The following is a 24,087-nucleotide window of genomic DNA, read 5'->3' as shown; positions in this document are numbered from 1 at the left end:
TTATTTGCTTGCATACTTACTAGCAGCCTCTGTGTGCGTAATGGTTTTCTTGCTACCAGTGCTATTACAGAGCATGTACTTAACGCAGGCTGGCTCCCGTCTCAATCCATTCACAACACTGTGCAGTGTGCCTATTCCACTTCCTTACCCAAATATTCCATTGATTAGGTATGGCACTGGGTGGCCAGTAGTTACAACAGAAAGAAATTCGCTCTAGGTTAGCCCCAGTCAAGTTGTACACTAGACTGTGTGAGATGCGAAAATACACCAGGAGATAAAAAAATAGTGCACTTATTTTATGAAACGCTAGAAAAAAGGAGTCAAAAAGTGTCTGTGAGTTGGTACTCTGTGTTGGTGGATAAAAGATTGATTCATGAGAAATCATTTATCAGTTTTCTGGTGACAGGTGGTCATTTTAAAAAAACTTTATGGATTGTGAAACATTGATAGCCTTTCCTTCTGTATCTCTAGGGCAGGAGTTGGCATACTTTCTCTGTGAAGGCCCGGATCGTAAATATTTTAGGCTTTGTGAACCATAAAATCTCTGTCTCTATAGACAATAAATAAATGAATGGGTGTGGCTATGTTCCAGTAAAACTTTATTTATAATAACAGATGGTAGGCTGGATTTGGATCCTGGGCTGTAGTGCGCTGACCCTTGCTCTAGTGCATAGGATGAAAAAGAAGATAAAAGGGAGAAAGGAAAGCAACGAGGAATGAACGGAAGTGGAAGTGTGTGCAAAAGTGGGGCAGAGGAAGGCAGGAGAATGGAGGCAAAGTAAAATATGAACATAGGGTAAAAATGGAATTTATAGGAAACATTGTAGAGGCCCGTATTTTTCTGGTCATGTCTCTGATACGAAGGTTCATTTTGAAGAATTGGAGGCCATAGTTGTTGTCGTTTTTAGGTGCCGTTGAGTCAGTTCTGATTCATAGCAACTCTGTGTACAACAGAACGAAGCACTGCCCAGTCCAGTGCCATCCTCACAGCCATTGTTGTGCTTGTGCCCATTGTTGCTCAATCCATCCCCTTGGGGGTCTCCCTCTTTTTCGCTGACCCTCTACTTTACCAAGCATTATTTCCTTCTCCAGTGACTGATCCCTCCTGACAACGTGTACAAAGTAACATGGCCATAGTAGGTTGGAGTAAATAAAATAAAATAGTAGATTGGAGTAAATAAAATTTTGGACAGATTAAGAGTATGAAGTGATGACCTAGTATCAGTTGCTTTTCCCAAGCATTTAGAATTAGATACCCCATGTATCTTCATTTATGTGTTCTTAAATTTATCCTAGTTTTTTTACCTACACCCTTTACTTCTGTTTTGGAAACCCTGGTGGCGTAGTGGTTAAGTGCTATGGCTGCTAACCAAAGGGTCAGCAGTTCGAATCCTCCAGGCGCTCCTTGGAAACTCTATGGGGCAGTTCTACCCTGTCCTATAGGGTCGCTATGAATCGGAATCGACTCGACGGCACTGGGTTTGGTTTGGTTTTTGGTATCCTATTGATAAAATCACGACTGGTACCACATTTCATGAATTCTTTTTTTTTTTTTCAATTGGAGCATTAGGCCCAGAGAGATTTATAGCTGTTTATATATATTTATATATATATAAATTTATATATGTTTTATGATAAAACATATAGGTCCTCGTTTTGAGAGTTGAACGAGTTTTCTTTAAAAATGACGTATTTAAGTTTCATAGCTGATATATCTAGCAGAAATAGCTTTTCGGTGGTACAGTAGAAGTACAAAAAATTCATAAAAGAATGGTGGTTTGTGAGGAAAGGCTATTTAGAGGGATAGGAAGAATACAACACTAGTCTTAAGACTCACTTAAATCTGGAACTAGATTGTCATAATAAAGTAAATGTATACTTTGTAACCCTGAATTTTTAGAAAGTTTAACTTCTTTTTCTCTCTATATTTCTCTTGTTTCTTATGGCACATATACTAGAAAGGCTTGCTCTCTGAAAATACATAGTAGGATAGGGAGAATGTGTATTGGTATTTCTAAAAGTAAAAATTTTAGAATGCAGTAATATAGTCATTTTTCTTTATTCTTTGTCAAAATATATAATTGTATAGGTTTATTGAAAATATATATATATGGTTTGACAATTGAGATTTATATGGGGAAATTTTACAAAAAATTAATTGTATTTAATAATGAAGTGTTAGCCACTTTCAAGTAGAAAAACTTTGTGTTTTTCGGAAAATAGAATTTAATTATATGATGAATAATGATGTGCTATAAAAAAATTTTTTATTTTTATAAACAGAATAAAAGACCAACTTTTGAAATTGTAATTTGAAATTATAATTCAATCCATAAATAGGTTTCTGATGGTTGTTTTAATCCTAATTCACCTGAAAATTTGTTCTGTAGGAGATGAATCTACTTTTAAAAAAAAAAAAAGAATTTTACTATTCTAACATTGTAACTTCAAAGATCTTTTGACAGTAAGGAAATTTGCTCAGTGTTCCAAATCTTGAAAAGAATCATCTTGAATGCAATAACCAGTATTTCCTAAAGAAATTACGCGTTCTGTCTTTTATGATTTTGGTTACTTGGTTCTCAGCCTGTCCTCTTTTTCTTATGAACAAATTTAATGCCCTAAGTTGAGTCATCTTTCTTACTGTTCTTCGTGTTTATCCTTGTTCACACCCTGAAATTCATACTTGCCTTCTCCATTCTTTCTGGCCAGCCTTCTTCCTCTCTCGCCTCTTATTTCTTCCTGTTCCTTGCCATCTTTCCTTCCTGTTTTTTGCGGCTTTGTGATGGCTTTCCTTTTTTGCATTCTCTCACTGTTTTGTGTTCTCTCAACATGATACTTTTACTCCCTTTTTCCAGTAAAAGAAAAAAATTCCTAGCTAATCTTTTTTTAGGACTTGAAAAAAAAAAAACAACTTTTCTTCTGAATATTTTGAGAACATTTTACTACCTACTCTCAAGGTTTCAGTTTAATTTAAACATGGAGGAAATTTAAAATTTTAGTAGAGATATTTGCGATATCGGTTCTATTATATATCATGGGATACTATCTCTTGCTGATATTGTCTACATTCAACAGATAATTTATAATGAAATGAAAATATTAACACATGCATATTTTGCAAATAATGCTGTAATTATGATGTCCGTTATTAGATTTAGCAAAGACAGCTGCATTTTGAGTTTTTTTGTCTGTCTAAAAAATTATTTAATAAAGTAAGTTAAATAATGCTGTAGTAAAAAGGTTAATTTGACAAATCCAAGTTTTAAATGACAAATGTCCCAGGGTAATATTGTTCATAAAGTTTATTTAGGGAATATAAAACATTGTTCGCTGTATGTCCAGCTTCAGAGATGAAGTATGAGGCCTGGTAGGAATTGTGTTAAAGGGCCTTCAGTGCTCGAGCTGGGTTGTACCTTATACCTACATTGCTTGTAGGTTTTTTTTTTTCCCCCTTTGTCCGTATTAGCAATCTGCTTTTGTACTTTGACATCCAGGGTTTCCCTAGTGAATTTTGTCACAGAAAAAAGAGAATCATCAATATCGCAGTTAAACTTGACTTTCAAAGCTAATAGTATCTCATTTGGGGGCTCAAATTTAATAAATTTTCTTTGATTCTGGGTGAGTTTTTAAACATCAAACAATGAATTGGCCAGGGTGCAGTAAAATATTTAGATCTATTGACTATGGTTCAGAAGGGTAGAAGGCAAAACACTAGTGGTTTGATGTTGATAAATTCTCAGTACCTTAACCCACATTAATGTTTTCTTTTATCTGTGTGCACATCAGTGGCAAAAAAAGCAAGAGAAGGTACCATACATATAAAATATAAAACCTAAAGCAAATATATTTGTAAAATATGATTTATCCTGTTATGTTAAATAAGTTTAATAGCATTCCCATGCTGACTGAAGACTTCAGTGAGTGTTTGCTATGGCTAAATATATGTTATAAATTATGACTACGTGCTTATAGTACTTACACTGTTACAAAAATTGCATTATAATGTATGTTTTTGCAGCTGTTGGTATTGATAGAAATTCTTCAGATTGACTTGGGAAATACAAGGATTCATACGCCCATAGATTGGCATGCACAGTTAAAGATGTCACTGTACGTTTGTGTGTGTTTGCTAGTTAAAGGAAGCCCCATGGAGCATGGTACTTTTGTGGGGTGTGTGAATTTCATATACAGTTCATTCACATACCAAGGAAGAACCCAAACAGTTTTATAAGCTTGCCCAAGTAGAATAGGAAAATGGAGGGGAGGTTTTCTCTCTTGTTTTAATGCCAAGTTGCATTTGAAAATTGCTCGGATGAAACTAGAGATATAAACACATTTATTTAGGCAATTGGTGTTATTTTTTTGTTCTCCCACTTTTGACCTTTCTACCTTGGAAAAACTCTTTATATCCTGTGTCTTTGAACTAGTTGCATAATATTTATCAAATAAATATATGCTATCATTTTCTTTATCAAAGAGATAAATTATTAAAAATTTGAGAATAAAGAAAATTAGAAAATATGTGTATGAAAACTCCTGTGATTAAATTATGTGATTATAAATGAGAGCCTACTGATCTTAAATTCAAACTAAACTGTGGAATTTTAAGGCTTTTACTAAGTTTGGAAATTAATAACCAAACTACCTGTTTCTGAACCTTTCCTCATATCCGTTTGTACTCTTTAGGGAGCATTTTCTCGTTTGTCCAGAAGGTGGCAGTGTGATATCAACCGCATGTGATTCCTTTAGTGGCTAGAGAATTGGTATTTCGTCTACATCTGTGATGTGTTTGTATTGTTACCTTTCCCAATACTTACGATATAGTACAAATGCTACTGATTTTATCTCAATGTTGTCTTACTTAGAAGTTATGTGACTGAGTTGGTTTATATGTATATAATCGTTAATACTCGAGTTTGAAAAAACTATTGTAATTTAAGAAGAGTAAAAAAGGTGAACAAACCTCTTATATTTCAAAAGTATCCTTTTGTGATGTGTATATTTGTTTTTATTCCAGGGTTCAGGTTATTGATTGTTCTTTTCAAAGACTAATGCCTAATTACAGTCTTATCCAATATGTATCAATTAACATCAGTTAAATTAAGAGTGTTAATAGGAAAATGATAATAATTTGGGGACTGCTGTCTTTTAATTTCGTGAATATTTTTTCCTCCTTCCCTTTTTATTTTGAGGGTGGAACTGTGAAAAAATGATTCGAAACCTCTTGATCAGAAGAGCTCTAGTGACTCTTCTTCCCCTCCCTCATTGCAAGCAGGAGGATGCTTTTTCTTCTTAATATTCTCCCCCAGCACTCTGAATTAGAGATTTATTTGCAACGAAAAATCAATTAGTCCTAAATTTATTCATGGATTTCAGGTCCAGCGATCAATGCAAGTCCACTCAGTGAGCTCAAGGGGACCCAGTTCATCCCAGTTAATGTGTCTGAAGGGGAATTACCATTGATGCTGTTTTTTTCCCTTTAGGTCAGAGATCAGATCTCACTGTCACGGACTGCAGCAAGTAGGAATGACTTCACCCTGCAGCTACCCAAACTGCACCTGGAGACCTTTGCAATGGAGGGGCTCAAGGGCGGGCCAGAGGTTGTAGCGTGCCAGGTTAGAGCCTAAATAACATTGTTTGCTACTGAGACGTGTAGAAAAATAAATTGCACTAACTGGAGAGAATGAAAGCCTCAAAGTAATTGTGAATAACAACTTAAAGGAGATGCAAATACATTTTTCTTCATTTTCCTTTTACTACATAAAAAAAATAAAATAATGCTGTATTTCACAGATAATTTTTTTTCCCTTTAAAACCGAAAACTAACCTATTAAATAATCCAGAAGAGTATTTTACTTAGGAAAAAAATTACATGTTTAATAGCTAAGTCAGTGTGAAAAGAACATAGTTTTCTATCAGCAGAGAACAATAAGATACTAGGCTGTTATCTCTCTAATCTAGTCTCAATTTGTTGTTCTTGTTGTTTTAAAACAAATCACTTCAGATAAAATTATCAGAAGAAATACCTGGAATTTTAAAATGTTAATTCCATTGTATAGCCAACATTTCTTATGTGGTCATTTAATTTCAGCAAACCTGGAACCTAACTGTACTTAACATTGAAGGATATTTTACCCTTTACTGTTTAGTTTAAATGAATATTGTAATATGTACAGATTGGGCTATTTATAAAGTTCAAAACTCCAAATCATAATACTCCAAATAACTTTTAAGTAAACTTAATCAAGAAACTTCCTTTGAGAAACATATTTATTTTCAGATTTTTTTTATAGTTATCTTTGTATTCTATGTCACTGTTTTAGCATTGTGATCATTTTTTTCCTTAAAAAAAAAAAATTTTTTTTTTCCTTAGGGTGGAATTATTTTTTAATTGGACAAAACAAATTTCACTGTATGCTTTTTTCTCCTTTTAATACCCATGTCTTCATTAGAAAAATGCATTAGCATTATGTAAATTTTAAGGAGCCTGGTATTCTGAAAGAGATTGCCCTTGTTCAGTAGGACTTTAGATTTTTCAGTGTACTTAAAAGAGAATCATTCCTTAAAACTCACTGTTTCACATTTTGAGGTTTAAAATAAAGCTTTTTTTTTTTTTTAAATATACTTTTGCAGTTTCTGTCTTATGAAATTTTAATTTTTGCACAGAATTAATGTCAGTCCTAGTAGGGCCGTGTTAATTTCTTCTACATACTCCACACCCTCATTTAACTTAATACCCAAATTAATAACCTACAAAGAAAAAGTACTCATTGTTTCTTTCATTAGATTGTCCACCAGTATATTTAAAATATATATGTAAAACTAGGCATAAAATATTTTTAGGTTACAGGCCAGCATACTGTACTGCTTTTTAGTAAAAGATTGAGATGTATGTTTTAAATTTAATTATCAGTATTTATAAATTCATTGTAACCATTAGTACAATATGATTTGAGCCTTTTCTGATGGTTATAAAATAACCCTTTACTTGACTATCTTAATTCAGAATCTAACAGGGCTTAGTGTACACACACCAACACACAATTGGTAATATACTTTGAAAAGAAAGGTACTATATAAATTGAGGACATTAGTTAATTTTTTTTTTAATATAAATTGAGGACATTAGTTAAACTAATAATAGCTACCATTTGAGTAAGCACTCACCATGTACCAGGCACCATGTTTAGCTCTTTGGATGCATGATCTCATTTAATTCTCACAATGGACCTGCCAAATAGATGACATTATCTCCATTTTACAACTGAAAAACAACACGAACAATAGCAACAGGTAGAGAGGTTAATTACTCTCCTCAGATCAATGGCAAGTAAACGGCAGAGCCCAGAACCTGGATTTAATTCTAAGTGTATTTGACTGCAAAGCCTGAACTGGTAAATGGGACGCAATAAAAATCTAAACATCTGTGTTATAATGGTAGGAATAAAACCTTAGAAATCTGTAATGGAGTTTTTCTTCCATTTACTAGATATTAATTATACATCTATGTATGATGTAGGTCATAATTTATGCTCTACTGTAGATAAGAAACTTTGTTCCCATGTAACCGTTTGACAGGTTAATGACAGAATGTTATGGAACTCTACTTTTCCCCTTTTTGGAGTATAAAAATATGGATACATACTGTGGAGTTCAGTATCTGTGTAGCTTTGTGCTCTGATTCTGTGCCGATGAAGCAGACTGTTTAAAGAGTGCATGACTTTTGATTATGAGGAGAGGGTCACTGTGCAGGGTGCGGCAGTACATGAACCATTTGGCAAACCTGCCCAGCTATCATTCAGAGCAGTGGAAGCTGAAGTTCTCCTAGACAACCACTGTCTGTCCTGGATAGAAAGGAGACCAGTGGGCACTATTGACAGTCTAAGAGAATAAGTGGATTACTTATTCTGTCTGCACCCAAAAGAGCACACAGCTGATGCTTTCCTACATGAGGAAATTCAGTCCAGCTTGCCTCTGAGATCTGCTAGCTTTTAGCCACAATTTCCTTACCTGCAAAAAAAGGTAACACCTCCAATTCTCAGGCTTATCCAAAAAAACCCAACTAAACCCATTGCTGTCAAGTAGATTTCAACTCATAGTGACCCATGGGACAGAGTAGAACTGCTCCACAGGGTTTCTGAGGCTGTAAATCTTTACAGAAGCAGATTGCCACGTCTTTCTCCTGCCAAGAGGCTGGTGAGTTCCAACCTCCGACCTTTAGGTTAGCAGCCAAGTGCTTATATGCTGCACCACCAAGGCTCCTTCTCAGGCTTGTAGTGGGGTGAAATGAGGCAATGCACATAAAGTAGAGAGCACCATGTCTAGTGCAGAGAAAGCAGGCCATGCTTGACGACGGTTATTATCGGGGCCACGACGCCACCCACCGTAAAGGAGAGGTAGGCAGTGGTAGCTTGTTCTCATTACTTTTAAGGTGTGTGTCTGTGTGTTTATTTTTACTTTGAGGAATGGTTCTTTAGGGTCTTTTTCTCCATTTCTTCCTATTTGGTTCCTTCATTCTCCCTTCTTTCTTCAAAAGCTTTAATAATCTCAATCAAGATTAGCCTATTTTAGCTTCTTTGCTTTTGCATGTCACTTGATGTTCCAACGAGGCCATCGCTCCAGTGAAACGTTTTCTTTTCTTTTTTCCCCCTAGGGTTCCAGATGCTTCTTTGCTATAGTCTAAGTGCCTATGCCATGTTTAGGACTATTACCCTCCTAATTTTATCTCCCAAGTAATTGAATATCAGACTTTCACTAGAATACTGGAGGGGAAAAAAAAAAACACCCAGATCAGACCAGTTAGCTGCAGCTGAAAAGGCCAGTATAACATGAATGCAGAGGACTTTGTAGTAGAAAATATTCTGCCCATCTTTATAAAAAAAAAAAAAGATAATGCTTATTCCTCGTAATCTTATATTTTGAAGTGTGTTTTTGAACTGTGAGTAGGAGAACCAGTATTGGGCTCCATTCAAGTTTTGAGTCCTGCCATTCTGCCTTCTGTAAACTGTGTCTTACTGATTTCGGTTTCTTTTAAGAAGGCTGACAGGGAAAAAGGTTAAAGGCTGAGTCTATAGAATTCACTTTCATTTGTGTGGAAATAATGGGGAGGATAGAGATCCAAAAGAGTGTTAACTGGGCAAGTTACTTAACTGGTCTGTGTCTCAGCCTCTTCATCTGTAAAATGAAGATAATGCAAGTTCCTAACTCGCAGTGTTAGTGTGATGATTAAATTAGTTAACACTTCTGAAGTGCCTGGAGTAGTGACAGGTACATTGTAAACGCTTGGTAAACATTAGCTGTCCTCTAGCACGGAAGCTTCATGAAGCCAGGAAGTTGGGTTTGTTCACTGCTTCATCCTCAGTGCTCAGGAGTGTGCCTCATGCGGAGGAGACACACAGGATACAGGGGTGAATGAACGCGCGAGTTCACACTTGACAAGGTGGCTCAGGAAGCCGCTTTTGCCCAACCTGTGCATGACCTAAAGGGGCTTGCTATCCATTTTTTGCTTCTAAGCCCACTGAATTTAAAAGAACCCCCCGCCACCCCAGCCACCTTATAAAACTGTGTAAGGCTTAGTGAATAATAACACACCTCTGGAAATGTGGCGTATTTTGTAAATATGTGTTTATAAGCAATTAGAGAGGCTTCATTGTGAAACCACTTATTTACGAACATTTTAAACAACAGAGCCTTCACCATAAATACAGTAATCCTTTAATCACCTCTAACCCACCATGTCATTACACGGCCCTTACTTGGGATGGTTTTTAGTTATGTGTTATACACATGGTTTGTGGATACCATGGTCTTGGGTTTTTTTTTTTTTTTTCTTTAACATTTATACTTATTTTCCAGGCGTAGGAATTTCTTTGAGCTATTTTATTATATTTATATAGCTAAATCTTAGAAAGCATATTGAAGAGAATTTTTTTTAGGAGCAGAAAGATGAAGTAAATTATATCTATGCCTAAAATGTCAAAGTCTAAAAATATCAAGAATCCCTGTTGGTCATTTTTTAACCTGTGTTCTGTTACACCACATGATGCAGCAAGCAGCCTTCTACTTGCTCCACAAGAACTTTTTGCATTTTGACGTGTCTAGAGACTAAAGAGATGTGGAAAAAGGCAATTTTCACTTGAAAGTTTGTACCACCTAGATTCTTTCTTTTTCAGGCTATCCTATCCATGTAAGTGAATTTTCAGAGAGCTAATTCTATCTTTAAACATAAAAATCAGTCAAATTGAATGAAAATTTTGCTACATATGTCAAACATTTTTTTATAAAGAGAATATGATATACCTGATTAAAAATTTTTATTACTCTGCTTCAATATTACACGTACAAATTGTAATATTAAAACAATGGAATAATGTATTCAAATCTTTAATACTATTTACCTCTAAATAATAGTAGAAATTTTGCTAATATTAAAATTTAGCTTTAAAAGTTACAAAAGTTGTACATGATCATGACAGTAAAAAAAAATCAGACTCTGAGAAAAGTATAAAGGAAAATAAAGATCATGGCAGTTCTACCGTCAAGAGATAAGTGATGTCACAACTTTGGTGTATATACTTAGAGCTATTTTTTAGTCATAAATGTAAGCACTCATTAACATATCATTTATGTGTAACATATATTTTTATGTTACCCATAAATAGGGTTATACTGTTTTGTAAGCACTTTTTTCACCTAATAACGTAGATACCTTTTTTGTCAGTAACTATAAATTTACGTAATCACTTTTCATGACTGAGTTGTATTCACCTCCATGCATCTATCACAATATAATCAGTTTTCTACTGATGGATATTTGAGCTGTTTCCAGTTATTTGGTTACCATGAATAAGGTGGTATGTTAGTCATGTAGTGGTGCTAAAACAGAAATACCACAAGTGAATGGTTTTAACAAAGAGAAATTTATTCTCTCATAGTCTATCTAGGATGCTAGAAATCCGAATTCAGGGTGGCAGCTCCATGGGAAGGCATTCTCTCTCTGTTGCCTGTAGGGGAAGGTCTTTGTCAGCAGTCTTCGCCAGTCCAGGAGCTTCTCAGCTCGGGGACCCCAGGTCCAAAAGACATGCTATTCTCCTGGCTCTTGTCTCTTGGTAGTATGAGGTCCCCCTGTCTCTCTGCTCGTTTTTTATATCTCAAAAGAGATTGATTTAAGACACTACCTAATCTTATAGATTGAGTCCTGCCTCAGCAACATAACTGCCGCTAACCCCACCTCATTAACATCATAGAGGTGGGATTTACAACACATAGGAAAATCACATCAGATGACAAAATGGTGGATAGTCACTGGGAATTATGCCCTAGCCATGTTGACACACATTTTTGGGGGGACACAGTTCAGTCCATAACAGGTGGCAATGAATATCCTTTCACATAAACATTTGCATACTTCTCTTACTTTTTCTCTAGAATAAATTAGTGTAATTGCTGCATCAAAGGTTATGCGCTTTCCAAGGTTTTTGATACGAATTTCCCAGTTGCCCCTGGAAAGGCTGTTCTAGTTTACTTTTAAATGGCCTCTGTTAGCTCTTTAATTTCCTTTAAAAAATATGGTTCTTTATTTTCAGATTATAAAAGTTCTCTTTTTATAATTTTGTCTCCTCTGAATTTTCAGATGTCCATTCTCACTGTGTTCTTATTTTACACAGAGTCATCAGGGTTCGGGTATAAGAGATTCTCTGTGGTAAAGAGCAGATATCTTGTGACAGCTGTTTGTCTCACAAAATTTCTTTTTACCTTCTTTCTGGGTTCCTGACTGTGCTTTGAATGTTGGAGATTGTTAAAAGTCTGACCTTTTTGGTAAATAGAATCATTTCAGTAATAAGGTACAAGAAGATTTGGGGTTATCGGAAGATTGTTATGTATGAGAGCTTGTGTAATTCTCTTTAAATTCTAAAATGAAAATATCTTGTAATTTGAAAAAATACAAAATGTTTTTTAGAATTGGTTGTGAAATCAAACATAATATCAAAATGTCATCTTCTTGAAAGTTTCGAAAGTACTACCAAGAAGAGAGTTATTTATTATACTCCGGGCAGTTCTACTCTGTCCTATAGGGTCGCTATGAGTTGGAATTGACTCGACGGCATTGGGTTTTTTGGGTTATGCAGGGGAAACAATCAGCTGATGAAGCCATGTAGTTCATCTGAGAATAAATGAATTTTGATGGAAGTAATGCCACCCTTTGTCTCATCTGGCTATCTGACAGCTGTAGCCTAAATTTTGCCAATGAAAAATCTTAGTGTTCTAGGTTTGAGGCCCAACTTGAGGATGAATGTAAGAATTAGTGAGTTTTTTTTTGTGTGTGTGTTGATACCAGGAAGAAATGGTATTTTATGGCATAATATTGGCACAGAAAACATTATGCCTTTTTGGTCCAGATCTTTTACCAAATGGTACGTGTTACCATTCATTCGTTTCTTAGCCCCCATATTTTACTTTGAAAGATTCATTATAGAAAAATGTTTTTCTTCATATCTGTTGTTAAAACATAGTCTTGGCCATTAACTGAGAGCTAAGATTTGTAAGACATACGTACTAAAGCTAGGAGTTCTGAAAAGTCTTTGTAATATTTAGTAGATGTGACATTTTATATCTTGCATCATAGACTGTGTGGTTGAGATCAGTGGTGGGTAAGTTTTTTTTATTGTTGTTTTTTTTTTTTTGCTTGTTGGAACTTTTATCTCTCTTTTCCTTTTGAAGAGAATGGTATGACATATGAGGGCAAGGAGATGCATCTGTGTGAAGCTGCTGCTGCAGTTGGGAAGACTCTCATAACTCCCTACACCTTATACAGCTGAAAATACCCATGAATTATTTTCTGTGAACGATCTGGTATCAGTGATCTGATCTGAATTATTTTGAAACTAGTCATGATTCATAAAGCCCTTTTTCCAGTTTTGTCTTTGTTTATAATTTATTTCTTTGTTTACAACAAGGAAGAACAATTAGGAAGAAAATAAAATTATCACAGAGTCAGTATCACAGAAGGTTGAAGAAGTTATACGGTTATACAACTGCCAGAAAGTAATAGGACTGGCTGTAGACCAGATGAAATCTTTTGCCCTGTAGACATGGGTTAGAAGGGCGGAAAGACTTCTCATCATTTTATCCAGTTGTTGTCTTTTCTCATGGAAATGGCATTGTCCTTTCTTATGAAGGATAAGTACAGGTAATCATCCTCCTGGTGCTGAAAATGCCACTGGAGTTCTATTCTAGAGTTGCTATTTTCTGTGAGCTCTTGGCCTTTAACTTTTCACATCAGTTTCCTCCTGTATAAAATGGAGATGATAGTATCTGTCCTGCTGCATCTTGGGGCAATTGTGAGGATCATATGACAGGTATGAAAAAGCTTTGTAAATTAAAAGGCAGTAACAGATACTGGTTTGGTTTTGTTTTTTTTGCAACGGATACTGAAGGAGCCCCGATGGCGCAGTGGCTAAGTACTCATCTGCTTGCTGTAAGGTTGGTGGTTCAAACCCACAGCTGCTCCACGGAGAAAGATGTGGCAGTCTGCTTCCACAAAGATTACAGCCTTGCAAACCCTATGGGGCAGTTCTACTCTGTCCTATAAGGTCCTTATGAGTCGAAATCGACTCGACAGCATACAACAACAACAACAACAATAGATATTTATAGAATTGTTTTCTCTTGTATTTGGCATATACAGGTTCCTTGGTCAGGTGTAAGACTGCCTAGTTTTCAATTTCAGGTTGAGATTTTTACCCTTCTAAAAGACAAGCAAATAAATCAGATTATAGGAAATTGGCAACCATGAATCTATGCAATCTTCTCTATGTCATTGAGTTTGTTAGAAACATCGTGTTGATCAAAATGGGAATTGCTTTCTTAACTGCATACTATTTGGAAGAGATAAAATAATTCTATTTGCTGGGGAAAGAAGCAAGCGATGCAGTATTGGAGAAAGCCTATGTGGAGAGTCTGAATGCCTGGAGTGAAGTCCTGGCTCTGTAATTTAACCACCTTGGCAAGTCACTCAGGAGCACTGAGCCCCATTTCCTCATCTTTAAATGGTGACAGTGAAGCCTGTCTTGCTTTCACTCACAGGATTGTGGGGAGATCAGACGAGATAATGTGCATGTGAGTGTTCTTTTTATGTTATAAAATGCTGTATTAATACAAGCTATGTTGGACTGAACTGCAAACAGGCCTGGGTGCAGGAAGTATGATCTATGTAAGTTGAGAAATTTTTGTTGTATGGACTCTTGGAGGTATTTGACTGATGCCCTGCTTGATACAGGTTTTACTTAGTAGTAGCACACACATAGTCAAAAGAATAAAATGTTGGACAACTTTAGTGTTTCATTATAGTTCACTATAACCAAACCAAAACCAAACCCCTTGCAGTTGAGTCGATTCCGACTCATAGCAATCCTATGTAGGCCATGCACACGCTTAGGTGGTGAATGCCCACCTTATACTTCTATTTGAAATGTTGTTATAGAAAGTAATTCAAGAATTACTACTGTTTTCATCTTTTAACTCATTTTGTCACTTTTATTTCCACAATTTAATTCTTTTTGGACTTCAAATTCCAACTCTGCTAAATGGTGACAAGATTTGCCTATATGTGAAATATTTGAGATACACTTAGTTAAATAAAACAAAATTTATGAAAGTACAGAGCATTTTGTTATTATTGTTGTTGCAATTTTCAGTTCTAGGTAGCCATAAATAGAAAAACTGCTATGAACATAATTTCTTTGTCATTAATGTTAAGAGGCAAAAACTAAATCCTAAACTTGACCTTTTTACTTTTTTTTCATTTTGAAGCCTATTTTTAAGTATAACCCTACTAGATACTACCTTTTAATGCTTATCACTGAGAGACTAAAGCCTGTGAGCACTTGAACTTTCAAGTGCTACAACCAGAATTACTATGCATTTTGCTACTTGGACAAAAACTGGTGTTTGATGGACTGCCTAGGTGAAGACCTGGAAAAAGAAGGGTTATCTACAAATTGAGTGAGTTTATTATGGCTTAGTGATTTGCTGATTGATTTCATTTGCTGTCAGTTAAGGCTCTTTTAACGTCAGTTTCCTTTGCTTAATGCCTTGAAATAAAGACTGATGAAGTTCTTCAGATTGATGCCGCTTATATAAACTGACCCTGATTTGCCCTATTCTGCATGACAATTTAAGTGACAGCAGTTAGAGGAAAATACAGCAATGAATATGCAACTTAAGGATTAGGGGAAATGCAGTAAATCATTCAGTAGATATAAAGACAATTTCTTATAATAATTCCACAGATGCCTTAGGTTTTATTAAACAGACAATTATTACTCTTAAGCATATATATCTAGTTGAAGTGAAGAAGAGAGCTAAAAGGACCCTAAATCTTTTCAAATTAGAGTAAATCTTTCTCGCCCCACTTATTTAAACTTGGAGTTGTCAGAATCACAGTTTAAAAAATATTTTATTTGAGGTTGCAGAGGTGCTGCATGTTAAGTAACCAATGAAATGTAGGGTGAGTAGCTTCGAAGCTTTTAGAAAATGCATTTTAGTTTCTGAATCTTCTAGTAACAGTAATAGCTTTTTGTTTTTTTGTTTTTTCCCCTTTCAATGACCAGAAGTCTCGTAGTATCGACTAAAAAGAGGCATAACTTTTTTGGGAAGACTAATTTATGTAGTAACTCACTGAAGAAAACATGAAATATTAATATCCTAATTTTTTTCCGGGTGAGAGCTTTTTTAACTCACACCCAGTAAGTAGCTTTTCTCTGTGGAACGTATGGCATTGCTTAGTATTGCAGGGCAATATTTCGTCTGGAGTGTATTTTATAAAGCTTATTAATCAGTGTGAATCCAGTCTGGTTTAACTTCATTAGGATTAAAAGGAGAACATAGAGCACCAAGATAAAGAAAGCACTTGGGTTCTGTGAATGTGGGGGTGGCTTAGCAAATCGACGTTGAAGAAGCCTAAGTGATATCTGTGATCTATTTAAAAGAGTTCTATATTTGCAAATAAGACTTAGAAAAATCCTCAGACCTTAGATCTTTGGTTGAATGACACGCTAGTAGAATAATTTCCCCACAAAACTTAAAATCTAAAAAAAGCAGCATTGTGTTTTTCGTCTTTCTAAAATAATGGATGTATACAGTTTCACCTTCTACACTTACTAAATTATGTCATAGGATAAAATAGAAAAAAAATGAATCTTTTTGAAACAGCTTAGGTACTGCACAAAGCTCTGAGCAGATAGCAGTGATGACGATTGTTACTGGTACAGTGTGTCTGAGCAGAGGTTGGGGGAGGTTACAGTTCTTCATCAAGTAAGAAGGGATTCTCTGATACTCTTGAGTATGCCATGTTATTACCAAGTTTCAAATTATTTGGTAATTAAAATTATTACTAAATAATAAGAGGTAAAATGATTTCTTTTTTTCATTTTTTTTATTGTGGTAAAAATATATAATTCAGTGGCATTAATTTATGTTCATTGTGTTTGCAACCACGACCACTGTCCCTTTCCAAATTATTCCACCACTGTCAACAGAAACTCCGTGCCTCTTGGGCAACAACTCCCTCTTTTCCTTTCTAATACCTCTGGTAACCACTACTTGTTTCATGTAAGTGGGATTATAAAGTATTTATCCTTTTGTGATTGTCTTATTTTACTCAGCATAATGTTTTTAAGGTTCATCGGTGTTGCAGCATGTATCAGATATATATACACACACATGCACATCACTGTTATTATCAAAAGCATAGGACATCCTCTGACATTTATTATAAGCATTTCATTATACTGCTCACACTCAAATTTTTGTACTCTTGTAGGCACTGAGTCGAAGCCCAAGTCAACTCTTATCTGAATATAAGGTTCTTGCTTAATCCATTTATTTTCAAAGGAAAAGGAAACATAGAAAGAAAGTATTATAAGAAATTGTTTCCTCATATAACTTTCTTTAGAAAGAATATTATTTCTCTTAAGAAAGCACCATTTTTTTTTAAAGCTCCGAGTCCTAGCCAATAAATCCTTTTAATTTTAGAAAACAGCAGTTAGTGTCTAAGCCAGTGTAGGGCACTTTTGGGAACCTGTTCACTATCCCCTCATCCTCTGCTCTCTTCCTTTTCTGGTTCATTCAGCCCCAGTGGAGAGGGGAGAGGCCTCTCGAGGGGTACTAGTCGCATATCCCTTCAGATCCTGACTAAAGGCCTGATGAGGTGAACTGGGAGACTGTGCAAGAGAATGGCTGTCCTCCCAGCATTATGCCAAGCTCATTTCCAGGTAGAAATACTCACTTCTGTAGAGACATTAACTCTGAAAGATTTCATTCTTTTCTTGCTGATCACTTAAATAACTAAAAAATCAGACAAGATAAAGTAGTACTACTTGTAGTACTACTTGTAGTACTACTTAGCTTTTAAACTTTGAGTTTAACATCCTGGCTTTTTTGTGTGTGTGTGATAATTAGCAGATTAATTGGAAACCACACGCGTGTGTGTGAATGTGCTGATTTCTAAGTCAGCAGAATACTACACGAGAAATTTACGCAATGAGTTGTTTAACAATTTAGTAGAATTCTTTTGCTCATTATATGAATTTTTATACACTCTAGTAAAATTATGACACTAAGCATAGCATCTGTCAGTTTGTTGTACTGTGGGGGCTTGCATGTTGCTGTGATGCTGGAAGCTATGCCACCAATATTCAGATACCAGCAGGGTCACCCATGGTAGACAGGTTTCAGCTGAGCTTCTAGACTGAGACAGACTAGGAAGAAGAACCTGGCAGTCTACTTCTGGAAAACAATTAGCCAGTGAAAACCTTATAAATAGCAGCAGACCATTGTCTGATATAGTGCCGGAAGATAAGCCCCTCAGGTTGAAAGGCACTCAAAAGATGACTGAGGAAGAGCTGCCTCCTCGAAGTAGAGTCAACCTTAATGACATGGATGGAGTCAAGCTTTCAGGACCTTTGCTTACTGTTGTGGTACAACCCAAAATGAGGATAAACAGCTGCAATCATCCATTAATAATTGAAATGTGAATGTACAAAGTATGAATCTAGGAAAATTGGAAATACATAATCATCACTAGCTTAGGCATTAGTGAGCTATTGGGCGTTTAAATTGGACAATCATATGGTCTTCTATGCCAGGAATGACAAATTGAAGAGGAATGGCATTGCATTCATCATCAAAAAGACCATTTGAAAATCTATCTTGAAGTACATTGCTGTCAGTGATGGGATAATATCCATATGTCTACAAGGAAGACCAGTTAATACAACTATTATTCAAATTAATGCACCAATCACTAAGGCCAAGATGAAGAAATTGAAGATTTTTACCAACTTCTGCAGTCTGGAATTGATCAAAAATACAATCAGGATGCATTGATAATTACTGGTGATTGGAATGTGAAAGTTGGAAAGGAAGAGGGATTCGTAGTTGGAAAATATGGCATTGGTGATAGAAATGAAGCCAGAGAGCGCATGATAAGATTTTCGCAAAAGCAATGATTTCTTCATTGCAAATACCTTTTTTCAACAACATAAATGGTGACTGTCCACGTTGACCTGACCAGATGCGTACACAGGAATCAAATCAACTACATCTGTGGAAAGAGATGATGGAAAAGCTCAATATCATCAGTTAGAACAAGGCCAGGGGCCAACTGTGGAACAGACCATCAGTTGCTCGTATGCAAGTTCAAATTAAAGCTGAAGAAAGTTAGAACTAGTCCATGAGAGCCAAAGTATGACCTTGAGTATATTCCATCTGAATTTAGAGACAATCTCAAGAATAGTTTTGATGCATTGAACACTAATGACCAAAGATGAGTTGTGGAAGACATCAAAGACATTAATACATGAAGAAAGCAAAAGGTCATTAAAAATATAGGAAAGAAAGAAAAGGCCAAAATGGATGTCAGAAGAGACTCTGAAACTTGCTCTTGAACATCAAGTAACTAAAGCAAATGGAAGAAATGGTGAAGTAAAAGAGCTGAACAGAAGATTTCCAAGGGTCGCTTGAGAAGACATAGTAAAGTATTATAAAGAAATGTGCAAAGACTTGAAGTTAGAAAACCAAAAGAGAACACAGTTGACATTTCTCAAGCTGAAAGAACTGAAGAAAAAATTCAAGCCTTGAAATTGTAGTATTGAAAAATTCTATGGGCAGAAAACTGAACAACACAGGAAGCATCAAAAGAAAATGGAAGAAATACATAGAGTCACCATGCCAAAAAGAATTGATCAACGTTCAACCATTTCAGGAGGTAGCATATGATCAAGGATCGATGGTACTGAAGGAAGAAGTCTAAGCTATACTGAAGACATTGTCAAAAAACAAGACTCCAGGAATTGATGGAATACAAATTGAGATGTTTCAACAAACAGATGCAGTGCTGAAAGTGCTCATTCATCTATGCCAAGAAATTTGGAAGACAGCTGCCTGGCCAACTGACTGGAAGAGATCCATATTTATGCCTATTCCAAAGAAAGGAGATTCAACCGAATGTGGAAATTATTGAACAATGTCATTGATATCATATGCAAGTAACATTTTGCTGAAGATCATTCAAAAGTAGCTGCAGCGTTACACTGACAGGGAGTTGCCAGAAATTTAAGCTGGATTCAGAAGAGGATGTGGAACCAGGGATATCATTGCTGATGTTAGATGGATCCTGGTTGAAAGCAGAGAATACCAGAAAGATGTTTACCTGTGTTTTATTGACTATGCAAAGGCATTCAACTGTGTGGATCATAACAAATTATGGATAGCATTCCAGGACACTTAATTGTGCTTTTGAGGAGCCTGTACCGAGATCAAGAGGCAGTCGTTTGAACAGAACAAGGGATACTGCGTGGTTTAAAGTCAGGAAAGTGTATGTCAGGGCTGTATCCTTTCACCATACCTTTTCAATCTGTATGCTGAGCACATAATCTGAGTAGCTGGACTGTATGAAGAAGAATGGGGCATCAGGATTGGAGAAAGATTTATTAACAACCTGCGGTATGCAGATGACACAGCTTTGCTTGCTGAAAGTGAAGAGGACTTGAAGCACTTACTAATAAAGATCAAAGACCCCAGCCTTCAGTATGGATTACACCTCAACATAAAACAAAAATCCTTACAGCTGGACCAATGAGCAATATCATGATAAACAGAGAAAAGATTGAAGTTGTCCAGGATTTCATTTTACTTGGATCCACAATCAACACCCATGGAACCAGGAGTCAAGAAATCAAACAACGCATTGCATTGGGCAAACGTGCTGCAAAAGACTTCTTTAAAGTGTTAAAAAGCAAAGATGTCACTTTAAGGACTAAGGTGTGCCTAACCGAAGCCATGGTGTTTTCAGTGACCTCATATGCATGCGGATGCTGGGCAATGAATAAGGAAGACTGAGAATAATTGATTTCTTTAAATTGTAGTGTTGATGAAGAATATTGAATATGCCATGGATTGCCAAAAGTACAAACAAATCCCTTTTGGAAGAAGTACAGCCAGAAGGAGGGACCAGTCCCTGGAGAAGGACATTGTGCTTAGTAAAGCTGAAGGTCAGCGAAAAAGAGGAAGACCCTCGACAAGATGGATTGACACAGTGGCTGCAACAATGGGCTTAAGCATAACAAGATCATGAGGATGGTGCAGAACCAGACAGTGTTTTGTTCTGTTGTACATAGGGTTGCTTATAAGTTGTAAGCAACTTGAGGGCACCCAACAACAACAACAACATAAATTTAAGCAACATAGCAAGAATTCCAAATTATATGATTTTCTTATAACACAGGAGTTATTTTTCGTCATTCAGGGCTACATTTCCACATCTGAAATCCCAAACACCAAAAAACTCTGAAAACTGGTAACTTAGAGGCAAAACCTGACCTTATCTAGTTTTGGGGCAAAACCTGAAAAGAACTGATATGAGGTTCTTTATAGTTTCAGTTTAGCCTCCTCAGTATAATTACTCAAATGTCTTGCTGTAGAATATTTTTTGTATTAGAGGGTGCTGCCCCAGACTCCAGTGGAGGTGATACTTAATATGTAGTGCTCAGCTGCTAACCAAAAGGTCTTGACAGGTCAAATCCTTAAGCTGCTCCTTGGAAACCCTATGAGGCAGTTCTACTGTGTACTGTGGGGTCAACTCTGAGTGGAATCGACTGGACAGCAGCAAGTTTAGTTTTTTTTTTTATATGCACATTATTTTAAAATCTGAAAAATCCTCAACTTCAAAACATAGCTGGTTCCAACAGTTTCAGATAAGGGCTTGTGGGGCTTGTGCCGGCATTACAAAAGAAGTTCCACACAAATAGTGCACATTATTGTTTCAGTGCAAGCTTCTTGTTTTTCTTATAGCTAAGCACATTCAGCCTGTGGGATGGTATGCTTGAGTGAGATTTAAATTTAGCATCTAGTATCTCTTGCTCCTTGTTTTGAATCATAAAGGAATTGTGTAATCGTGTGTACCACTTGAAAATACAAAGAAACTTCAACAATTGTTTTATATGCAAATTAGATATAGCTTTAATAGACTGTTTTTCTCATATCTGTTTGCAAATTAACGGAACATTTCTGTTCCACGTGAGTAGAAATCTATTCCCATTTTATATCCTGAAAGCAGAGTCGATGAAGTGACTTGTCAAATCACCTGCTTAACTTTTCTTAACTCATCATTCTGATTTGTTCCCACTGGGTAAGGTAATACAGACTTTTAAAGTATCTGGAGAAGCCAGATTTTTCTGGTACCCAAGAAGTTGCTGCCGTTAAGGCAAACAAGGTCACTTGGGAGTCCAGTGGCTTGGGCCACTGGAATGGTATGAGTTGTTTTCTAAGCAAACTTTAGCCTGAAACCTTTCCTGAAGTTTCACTCACGGTTTAGCTGACTTTTGTTTGGCCAGTTGGTTCTATTTCACCACCCCACCGTCTGCACCCAAAAGAAATAGACTCCAATGTGTTATTGCATAATTGGTAATGAATGGCCAGGATGGAAGCTAATGGAATTCGTACAGAATGTTATGTACATGTCTTTGAATTGTTTGAGCTCCATCCAAAACTGTACATGTCGAGGGCTGTTGCACTATGGTTCCTTATTTTAAGTACTTTGAATATGGTTCAGGTATGGATGCATTGCTTGTTACATATAGATCTGGGAAATAAAAAATAGCATGCTTAAAGATGTGTACTGAAAAAATAATGTGTGAAAAAGCCTTTATTAAATAGTTATATTTAAAGAAGATACTATTTTGGAAGGCATTTTGTTAAAATGAGACTCATCAGAAGCCAGAATGACCTTTGCTTCAAAATTCTGTACTTATTCTAGAGGGGAAACGGATATATATTTGAGAATATTTAGAGACCCGTGTGAAACAGGAAGTTGGCTTTAAAAAAATAAAATAGGCAGCTCTCTTGATTCTATACTTTTGGATATGGCTAACATCATTCAATGATGTACTGAGCACTTACCAAGTACAAGGTATTGTGCTGTTCTCTGGGATGCAGAGGTGACTCAAACAATCCGATTGAGGATATAAAATTGAAGAGTGTTACAAGATGGAAAGCATGGTGCTCTAGGAGAGGCATGGATAAAGTACCATTGCCTGCTCTTTAGAGGAAAATGAAATTAGTGCTCAGTGGGGAAGACTAGCAGAGGCTTCATAGAGGAGGTGGCACCTGAGTTGACCATGAAGGTTATGTGGCTAAAAATCTCCTTTTACTGTAGATTTAGTACAATAACTATACAATGTTATTGTCAGGAAATACAGATTTCTGGATGTGTCTAGAGTTTGAGTCTGCCTTAGCTGCTAGGTAGCCCTGCAGCACTAAAATATGTGGGACCATTTCATCTGTAAAATGGGGTTTGAACTCAATGATTGGTAAGGTCCTTTTCAGCCATTGAAACTCTGTGATACGGTGAATGAGTTATGATATCTGTAGGATTTCATGGTGATCTTATTATTAGTTCCTTCCTACTATACAAAAAGTAAATTCCTTGATTTTGTTCAATATCAGAAAGTACATCAGAGCCAATTTGTCCTTAAAACAAAATGATAACAACATATTTTTCAGAGTGATATTGTTTAATACATTTTAATGAATTTTTTTATGGAGTAGCGATTTTAAGGGCTATAGATGTAGATTACGACCCTGATTGAAACATGTAGATTCCTGAGCCAGTTTGATATATTATGTCAGAATCAGAATGGAATCATGCTAATGAGAAGATTGGCTCTTGTTAAAGGCATAAAATGTTCCCTCTCTCTTTGCCAATTTGTTTTTATTCAGGTATATTGAAAATTATTCATATTGGATTAACTAAACCACCAGCAAGTTCATCAAGTTCTTATCATTTTCAACTAAATGACTCCTTAGCACCTTAGGCCAAATTAATGTAAAGACACCAATTAAGGATGTTCTTTACCGAGATTCATAAATAAAACTAACAGTTTCATGTGAGAAGAGAGGTGATGAAACATTCAATACTGTATGCGTGTGTGCATCAGTAGCTTGGATCAAGTGCACTTTTTGCGAAGTTGTAAGCTTTCCCACAATGGGTTGAGCAGTTTTCTTTGGTAGCGAACAGCTGGCTCTCAGCCCTGCAAGCCATTTAAGTCTGTGGTTTCTCTCTTTGCATTAACACCACCGTAAGAAAATTTGCATACCAAACCCCCTCAAAGATCAAAATTAGGATGTGTCTTTGGTGCGCTATCAAATTTGATTGAAGGAATTCCATCTAGTAGTTGATTATGGAACAGACAGCTGGAAAGTGCTGGGTATCATTTTGTTCAGTCTCTATAAAGTATAAACCAGAAGCAGATTATTGGGGTATAAGGAGCACTGGCAGTGCGGTGGTAAAAACACTCAACTGCTAACTGAAGGGCTGGCAGTTTGAACCCACAAGCTGCTCCACAGGAGAAGGATGTGGCAGTCTGCTTCTGTAAAGATTTACAGCCTTGGAAGCCTACGGGGCCACTCTAATCTCTCCTACAGGGTTGATATGAGTTGGAGTTGACTCGATGGCAATGGGTTTGGTTTTTTTGGTTAAAGAGTCCTCTGTTAAGCCCCAGATAGCTTTTGACAGGCATAAATAGATAC

General features: G+C 36.1%; 1 protein-coding gene across 9 annotated transcripts in view; it reads left to right on the top strand.

Moving 5' to 3' along the window:
• The window catches only part of CCDC171 (coiled-coil domain containing 171), a 313,930-nt gene that overhangs the window by 209,631 nt on the left and 80,212 nt on the right, over positions 1-24,087 (top strand). For 8 of the 9 annotated variants that reach the window (XM_064290475.1, XM_064290472.1, XM_064290471.1 and 5 more), the window contains one exon: positions 5,484-5,615. The exons of the other annotated variant lie outside the window; for it this stretch is intronic. In XM_064290475.1, the coding sequence (XP_064146545.1) occupies positions 5,484-5,615 (132 nt within the window). The remainder of the gene's footprint in view (positions 1-5,483; positions 5,616-24,087) is intronic. 9 annotated transcript variants of the gene reach the window in all.

Source organism: Loxodonta africana, chromosome 9, assembly GCF_030014295.1.
Source record: "Loxodonta africana isolate mLoxAfr1 chromosome 9, mLoxAfr1.hap2, whole genome shotgun sequence".
In the NCBI taxonomy this organism is placed as follows: Eukaryota; Metazoa; Chordata; class Mammalia; order Proboscidea; family Elephantidae; genus Loxodonta; species Loxodonta africana.
Note: the sequence above shows the minus strand (reverse complement) of the source record. Positions and strands in the feature narration are given on the sequence as shown.